At 63.5% G+C, this 8,504-nt stretch overlaps 1 protein-coding gene across 1 annotated transcript in view; it reads right to left on the bottom strand.

The window, feature by feature from the left end:
- The window catches only part of ADGRA1 (adhesion G protein-coupled receptor A1), a 28,989-nt gene extending 21,906 nt beyond the window's left edge, over positions 1-7,083 (bottom strand). The window contains 5 exon segments of the mRNA XM_029920712.1: positions 5,946-5,978; positions 5,980-6,071; positions 6,074-6,109; positions 6,112-6,146; positions 6,725-7,083. Coding sequence (XP_029776572.1) covers positions 5,946-5,978; positions 5,980-6,071; positions 6,074-6,109; positions 6,112-6,146; positions 6,725-6,924 — 396 coding nt within the window. The 5' untranslated portion in view covers positions 6,925-7,083.
- Between the last annotated feature and the right edge of the window lie 1,421 nt (positions 7,084-8,504).

Genomic DNA, 8,504 nt, shown 5'->3' with positions numbered 1-8,504 from the left:
AGGTGAGGGCTGGTGTCCATGGAGGCTGCGCCGGGCACCCCCAGGGAGACCCTGAGAGCCACACAGCGGTGACAACAGGCTGTGGTCAGGGTGTGGGTCTGCAGCCTTGCTAGCCCCGTCCCCTGGCGGCAGTGCCCACGGCAGATGTGCGCAGCCCGGGCGCAGTTGGTCTGGATGCGCACAGCTCTTCCCTGAGCTGTCAGCGCGGCAGGCGGCGGCCGGCTCACCTCCAGGATGGCGCCCAGCCTGAGTCACCCCGGACACGAGAGAAAATCGTCCTTGAAGGGCCCTTGGCCTCACCATGGCCAGGATGCCCGTGTGTCCAGGAGCTCAGCCTGCTTCCTTCCCTGAGGGAGGGTTTCTTGTCGGTCCGGCTGAGAGGAGGTCCTGGCTGGCGGGGAGGTCAGATTCCTGGGAGGGACTTTCAGACCCAGCCAAGGGCCACCTGGCATCCAGCTGGGGCCTCTGCACCCTGACCTGCTCCTCTCAGGGATTTTTCCGAGGAGGTCTCCCTGTTGCCATAGTGATAGCAGATGGCATCCTGTCACCTGGGAAAAAGTGCCGAGTGACCCAGACACACAGGGCTCCCTCCTGTCTGACCGCTGGGATCTGGCTGCTGACCAAAGCCAGAAGTAGCACCCCTGGCCCAGCAGATGACCAGACGTGACCGAGGAAGGGGCAGCGTGTCACTTGGCAGACTGTAGGCTGGACAGCTGACTGTCCTTGGGCCAGGAAGCCTGAGGGTGGGTGTGGACAGGCACAGAACACCGATGAGTCCCATCAGGACAACTGCGGTTTCAGCAGGACCCACGCTGCACTCCTTGAAATTATGAGCTCAGGACAGCCAAGGATGCCGGTGGCAAGGTAACAGGGACCCAGGCGCAGGGCCCTCTGGGGAGAAGCCGATGTCCTGCCTGATGTGGCTGACCAGGGGCCCCCACTCAGCCCTGGGAGAGGGTCCATGGCCTGGGTCCCCGAAGCAGTGCCTGCCCTGGCCACTAACCCATGGCTAATGGAGCTCCCTCCTAAGGCACACTTGTCACACAGGCCTCGCCGGCCAGGGCAGGCACCTGCTGGGCCTCCGCCCTGCAGCACAGAACCTCTGTCTGTGTGAGGACGGGCTCTGTGACGTGGGACATAATCGCCTGTTGATGAAGAGCAGGTATTTTTTGGAATTTTTAATGTTTTTATTTATTTTTAAGAGAGAGAGAGACAGAGACAGAGCGTGAGTGGTGGAGGGGCACGGAGAGAGGGAGACACGGCCTCCGGAGCAGGCTCTAGGCTCTGAGCTGTCAGCACAGAGCCTTGCGTGGGGCTCGAACTCATGAACCAGGAGATCATGACCTGAGCCGAAGCCAGACACCCACCCTACTGAGCCCCCAGGAGCCCCAGGAGTAAGTTATTTGGTAAGAACGGCGGGGCAGAGCCGGAGTCCCCGCTGCGCGGCCCGCTGGGCTCGGCTGACGTCCCCGTCGGTGGCGAGCGCTCACGCATCCTCACCTGGCATCCCGGGTTCTGGAGCGCTCGCCGCGTGTGCCGGCGGGAAGGGTGCTCCCCGTGGTCCCAGAGAGCCCAAGGGCTTGGCACTTGTCACGGGCAGCCAGTGCCAGCTTCCATCCAATCGTAAATCATTGCAAATGTCGAGGAAAGCACGTTTTTGTGGTCACGTCCTGCTAGCCAACGACCTGCCCACGGTCCATCTCTCCCGCGAGTCGGCCGCTGCGGACGGGTGTGGAGCAGGCCCGGCGGCTTGCTAGAAAGCCAGGCCGAGCGCGCCCCACACGCACGCCCGGCCCCGTGGGTGTAACTCGTCCTGTTCACGGAGACGACGGCTTTTCACCTGGTGTCTGAACCACCTGACGCTCTTCCCTTGAAGCCCCTGGCTGCCGGGAACGGGCTCCCGTGCACACGCGTGTGCCCTCACCGGCACGCTCGGCGCGCCTCGGGCTGAGGCCTGGGGTGCGCCCACCCCTCTGGGGACGCGGGATCCCTTCACGGTCTTTCCTGGGGCTCCACTACCACTTCCCCAGAGACCCCTGCCTTCCTGCCGCGCTCGGAGCCCTGCGTCCTGGCCGGAGGTGGGGGCAGGGACGGGGGGCGGTGGAGGAAGGTGCACCCTAAAGCGTAGTCTGCAGTGACGCAGGCCCCCGCCCTGCGTATGCCCCGGGTCGGAGAAGCGTGGCTGGTGCCCAGGACCCTCTCACCACAGAACTCAGGTTCAAGGGCATCCTGTCTGTCGAGTTGTATCCACACGCTTCGTGTTGAGAAGGAGGGAACGAGGAGCACCCAGGGTTCCTGCCACCGGGAGGTCGGGTCAAGTCGCAGGGTTTCCTGGCGCGGCGCCCGGGCCAGCGCGTCCGCGGCCGAGGCCAGCCCTCTGTGGGGGCGCGTGAGGCAGCAGGCGGCTGGGACCCTCGAGCAGCTGCGCTGACCAGTGTGTTTATAAGAAACAGCCTCGCTGCCGCGCGGCCTGTTCCCTTCCTCCAAATTAGTTGTCAAGTGGGCCTTTCTACATTTTTAGAGGTGACATTTAAAATTCAAAGTAGGTAATGCAAAAGGGAGATACTGTTTTGTATTTTCAAGTTCACACACGCACAAGTTCCTCCCGGAGGAGCCCCACGGCAAGGGTCCCATGGACAGAGTCCTCGTGCTGTGTGGGGCTGACACGTCCCCACCGTGCCCTTCGGACAAGAACGGACCCCACGTCGGAGAGGCTGGGCTTAGTCCAGAGCGGCTTCTGCCGCCGCGGCCCCCAGCCCGCCGTCCCTGCTCGCCGCTCTGCCTTTCCAGGCTGCATGGACGTCTCTCCTCCTGAGAAACCCAGGCTCCATCGCCCCACAGGCTGGGTTCTCCGTGGAGCCTGGAGCAGAGAGCCCTGGTCTGTGGTTTGCTAGTGTTTCCCCTGTTCCTGAGGCTCATCTTCCTTTTATGTTTTATTATTATTTTAGTTGGATGTGTCCTTTTCCATATGTTCTGCAAATAAATCACCTAGACGTTAAGAGAGACAAGAAGAAAGGAGGAAGGAGGTACCCGGTCAGGTGTCACTGGTCTGACGGACATGGAGCCCCTGGGCCCGAGCGGGGCACGGGGCAGCGGTCCATCCCCCCGGGGGCTGCAGACCCTCCTGGCCGCTCTCCCTGCCTCTGTACTGACGCGGGCGGATCTCACTGTCCCTTGTCTGTGATTCTACTGATCGCTGCATCGTGCTGATCCGTCGCCTTCCAGGACAGCCTCCCAGGGGGAAGGCAGAGGCAGAAGGTAAGGAATTTATTTCTTCGGAGCACAAATTACACTCCCCGGACGTCACGTTTGTAGTTTGTACATTTTTCTCTTGTATTTTCCGTGTGTGGGCAGTAGTGCGGAGCTCCTGCTGGCCTGGGCTCACCGGCCTCAGGGGTTAACATTCAGGGGAGCCTTGGGGGTGACACGGCCTCCATTTCTGGGGTGAAGGTAAGTTCGTACATTTCTAGAAATTTCACTATGGGGCTGAACGAAGATCCCCTGTTGGTCGGCTGGGGGCCGTCAGAGCGCAGCCTGGGGGGCCTCCCTGCCCCCTGCCCCCTCCGGCTTCCACGTCCATGGTCTTTCCAGGCATTTTAATTCCACTGTTCTTTTTCAGAGGTTGGGGCTGGTGTGCGGGAAAAGCGCCCTGAGCGTCTGTGTCCCTGGGATGCCTCTGCTCCGAGCACAGCGGGGGGGCAGGCCTGGCTTCTCACCCTGTCCTGCGTGCAGTCCCTGCTGGACGCGACAAAGGAGAGTCTGATGACACTACGGTCGGCCTGGAACTCAGGAAGAGGGAGGTCTGAGGGGTCCTGGCCGCTGCTGACACCTACTGGGTGAGGGTCACACAAGGTGAGGCCACTGAAGTGGGGTCTGTGCCTCTCAGGCTTGACATTACTGAGTGGACAGATGTGTCCTCTGAGGTCCCCTGCTGACCCCAGAAGAGTCCCCAGGATGCCTTATCAGCCATGGGGGGTGTGGCCAAAGGCCGAGCTCGTGCAGAGGAGACGTGGCCTCCCTCCCAGGGACCGCACCGCTCCTTGGGTGAACCGCGAGACCGACACCGTGAAAGGAAACAGGAAGAAAGCGCGCTGCTCGGACAGCTCCTTTCTCTGAAGCCTGTGGAGCGGACAACCTGTCCCGAGTTCCTCCGAAGAGGAAAATGTGAAAATCACAGAATATCACAGGGCGCCGAGGAAGGCACACGCTCCTGACGGGGCCACTGCACGCGCCGGTCCTGTCCACCAACGGCTGGGTGTGCCTTCTGGTCCTGCCGGAGCCTTGAGGGCAGATGGCACGCGTGTCCGGGAGGGAGGACAGGGCCTCCGCGTAGCACGGGCATCGGCACGGGCCCGGAACTCCCGGAAGACGACGAGTCGTCACACTTAGGATCCAGAGAGCTGGTGGCTGGCCTCGGGTGTCAGGGAAGCCGACTGCAGCCCAAGGCAGGGCCTTGCTGGGTGGGCAGGGGCGGGCCATCCTGCAGGACACGGCCTCCGGTCTTCCTCTGTGCATTCCCTGGGTCCCTGGGGGTGATGCCACCCAGGTGCCTACCCTACAGGCTCGGGGACACATGCACGGAAGTGTTTGCAGCAAACGGCCCCACTCGGGGCTGGGTTCTCCATTGCTTCTGGAGACTCTCTAGTGTAAATGTTATTTGTCAAGAAAAAAACTCAACAAACTGCTAAGATCCCAAACCCTCCGGGCAAGTGTAACCTGCCAGTTTTCATTGTCCTGGGCTGGTCAGTGTCCAGCATCTGGAAGCAGGTCATAGTCACCGGGGGATGAGTGCAGAGTATGGATGGGACCCAGGGTGGTTGTGGGAGAGCCGCACGGTGGTGCTCAGAGGGGCCAGGGCAGCACAGGGTCCCCCCCCCCCCCCAGCCTCCTGCAACACGTCTGTGACCACCTTTTGTCTCTAAAAGACAGTCAGGTTTCCGTTTGCAAATAAGGCTCCAACCTGAGGATGAAAAGCTGGGAAAATGCCGAGAGGGGGGAGCCATGTTGGGCAAGGCACTCCGGGTCCCTTAAAACCCTGGGGGCCCGGCCAGGCTGGTGGCCTCCCCGGGAGGGTGAGCCTGGAGGCACAGCCCCTAGGCTGCCCGGCATCCTCCTGGCCAGCGAGGCTGGGAGCGTGGCACTGACGATGCTGAGTCTTGGCCACGAGCCCGACCTTGTTTGGGCATCTCGAACAGAACAGGAAGGAAACGAACAAGTGACTCAGACGGACCCCCTCCCCCTTTATGAAGGAGACAATCAGTGTGCGTTTGAGTCACTGCTGGCGTCCGAGCCGCGGCCGCTGCCGGCCACGTGTCCGGCGGCCATCGGCATTCCCCGCACGCGCCCGGCCTCCGCCGTCCTTCACAAACACACACGATGCATTATTCACCGGCCACCAGCCCGGCCGGAACGCAGGCCGGCAGCGACCACACCGAGGCCCCACGAGCCTCCAGGCGCACCCCCGATGGCCCCGCCCGCAGCGGCCGTGCCCCTTGTCTGGTGTGAGAGGCGTGCTGCCCGGGTTCGCCGCACGCGCTGCCGAAGCCCCCCACCGGTCTCCCCGCCGCTCAGCCCACCTGCTGATGTGGAGGGGCTGGCGAGCCGCTGTGGAAGGCTGCACATGACGGCCGCAGACCGGAGGGGCAGCGGCCCTGGCCTGGGGCCAGGGAAGGCCTCACGGGTGCTGGACCCGAGCCCTGGGGGGAGGGACACTGGACTGTATCTCCTCCCGTGACTAAATGGCTCCACATTGCAGCATGCCTGCCACTAATTAGTATGATCAACGCCAAGCAAGCCCACAGCAGAGCAGCGGGCCAGAAGCCCTGGACGCCTGGGGCCCAAGGCCACTAACTGACCACGTGCTAACTCCACGAACAGGGTGGCCGCCCTTGGGGTGGCCGGGTCCCGCTGCCTGGGGCAGGGGGCGGGGAGCGGGCCATACTCACCATGGGCCCTGCGAAGCTCCTGCAGTGAGAGTGCCGGACGGAGAGGGGTCGCCGCCGGGCCAACTAGGTGGCCCCCTCCTCCCCGGCAGCCTCCATGGCCGTCCCAAAGGTCAAGGTCCCACAAAGGGCTGTGGGGTCCAGCCCTGGCCCAGGGGCCTCAGGTGCCGGCGGGGCGGGTGAGGGTCACCAGGCTGTCCCCATCTGTGAAGACAGGGCAGGGTTAGGGCAGGGCAGGTGTCCCCTGGCCTCAGCCCAGTGCTGGCCCCCCACGACCATCCCTCCTGGCCAGCTGGTTGGAGCATTGGGCCGGGGGCACACCATGCCTGTCAGGCTGTGGTGCTGGCCCGGGGCTCTGGAGCCTCAGGGACCTCAGGCAGGACGTGCAGAGCCAGAGGCTGCCTTCCCCACGCTGTGAGCCGCAGCCCTGAAACATGTCTGTCTGCTTAAGTCAGAGAGCTGAAGCAGCCTCAAGCCGCTGTCCCCACGACCGGCCAGCCCCCCCCCCCCCCCCCCCCCCCCCCCCCCCCCCCCCCCCCCCCCCCCCCCCCCCGGCAGCTACGGGGGCCGGCGTCGCCCCTAGACAGACACCCATCTCGGCGGCGGCTCCGTGCCTTCCGCGGAACCCAAAGTTCTCCAGCATCTGCATCCGGAATAGCAGGAACCGCCCCAGCTGGGCGCTGATGCCCGAGAAACGGCTGGGGGAGTGGACGCTGCGCCGGGGGCTCTGACCCGGGGGCCCACCCGCCACGCAGCCCGGGAGACGCGGCTCAACTTCTCACCTATTTAGGCAGGGGCAGCAGGAGCAGCGGCGCCGTGCCGCGCAGCACCGGCGGGCTGTGGCGAGGTCTCTGTGCCGGGGAGCAGTTTTCCATTGCGAGCTAGCAAGTGGAGTTATCAACAGATTGCAAGACCGCAGCGGGGCCACGGCGCCGCGGGCCCGCGCCGGAGCCAGCGAGCCGGAGCCAGGACCCGCAGACATTCAATGCAATTCTCAGCGGGCGGCTTCCAGAACTCAGCGCGTGGGGACCGCCAGCCGCCTCTGCGCTTGCTTGGGAGGGCGGGCGACAGCCGGGGCCGGGCCGGGCCGGGAAGCAGGAGCGTAACCATGGGGATGGGGGAGGCGCTGACGGCGGCGGGCGGGCTGTGGCCGGCTCCCTGCGGCAGGCGGGAGTGGTTCTTCCCAGTCCGCCCGCCTGCCCGCCTGCCCGTCACACTGCAGAGCCGATTTAAAGAGACATCCGGCCCGGTTTTGCCTTCGCTTCCAACAGAAACGGACAACTCTTATTAAAACGCTTCCTTGTAAGGAGGCAGAAGGAGGACTGGATGATTTCACTTTATTTTTAAAGAAAATCCTTGTCCGTTGAAGGCTCCAGGACAGAAATGTGAGCAAGCAACCTGAGTTCAGGGGAATTCTCATAGTCCTTGTTTAAAACATTCTCAAATCCAAACTGCCCACGCCGAGCTGAGCCCACAATGCCCGTCCAGGCGTGAGCCAGCAGGGTGATCCTGCCGTGTGGACGGGCCGTGGCCATGCACAGAGAGCCTCCTGCCCCCATCCAGGGTCCCTGCCCAGCCCCCCGTTGGGCTGGGTGCTGAGAGGTGGAGGGCAGGTGATTCCCGGGGACGTGGGTGGACTGCCCAGCCAGCAAGACCCCCGTGAGGGCTTCTGGCTCTGTTCCCCCAGGCAGGTGCGGCTGGGGGGCCGAGGGCCAGGCTCAGCACACACATGTGAGCTTGGGGGAGGCCCATGCTCTTCCTCCCGGCCAGAAAGTCAGGACACTGGTGCCTGTTCAGGGGAGCCCCCAGATTCTGGAGGGCCTGGGCCTGGACTCTGGGGGATATCACTAAGATTAATGATTAATAAAAGTAGTTCCGGATTTCTCAGTTCTTGGTCCTGCCTCTGGGGGCTGTGTTCCCGGGGCTTCTCTGTGGGATGTGGCGATGAGGCCTGGGACTTGGACAAGGTATGTGACAGCCAGAGGGGTAAAGAGTGTGCAGCCAAGTGGGTGTCCACCCCCAGGGTTCCTGGATTCCTCTCCTGGGGGTGGGGGTTCCCCAGTGTGTGGTTCTAGACTGGAAGAGCCGCTGGAGCTCGGGGTTCTGCCCAGACTCCTCCAAGCTGGGGGGCCCGTGGGGATTGTCCACCTGCCAATCCCTCCACAAAGACCGTCCACATTCAGGGCACGACGTGAACACAGGCCAGAGGTGACAGAGGGTGGTGGAAAGACACGGAGGAGGGGGCTGTGGTGGCCGCTGGCCTCCTGCAGTCACCAGTGGTCTATTGCTCTATGAACGGCTTTGCACACTATCCCAAGAGCCTGTGATCTGCCCTGGAAGGGGAGGTAGGACCAGAATCAGGGCCTCCTGAATCCTGAAGAGGCAGCTTTTGGGAGGACTTACAGAAGAGGCTATTGGGAGGCAGAGGAGAGGCCCAGCCCAGCCCTGGAGGCTCCGAGAAGCCCCTCCAACCAGCTCTCTGTGCTGCCGTCCAGGGGCACGTCCAGACTCTGCACTCTATGGCCTGGATCCAGAGGAGGCCACACCCAGAATCCACACCTG

Source organism: Suricata suricatta, chromosome 2 (genome assembly GCF_006229205.1).
Source record: "Suricata suricatta isolate VVHF042 chromosome 2, meerkat_22Aug2017_6uvM2_HiC, whole genome shotgun sequence".
Taxonomy (NCBI): domain Eukaryota; kingdom Metazoa; phylum Chordata; class Mammalia; order Carnivora; family Herpestidae; genus Suricata; species Suricata suricatta.
The sequence above is the reverse complement of the archived record's forward strand: the minus strand, read 5'-3'. Positions and strand labels throughout refer to the sequence as shown.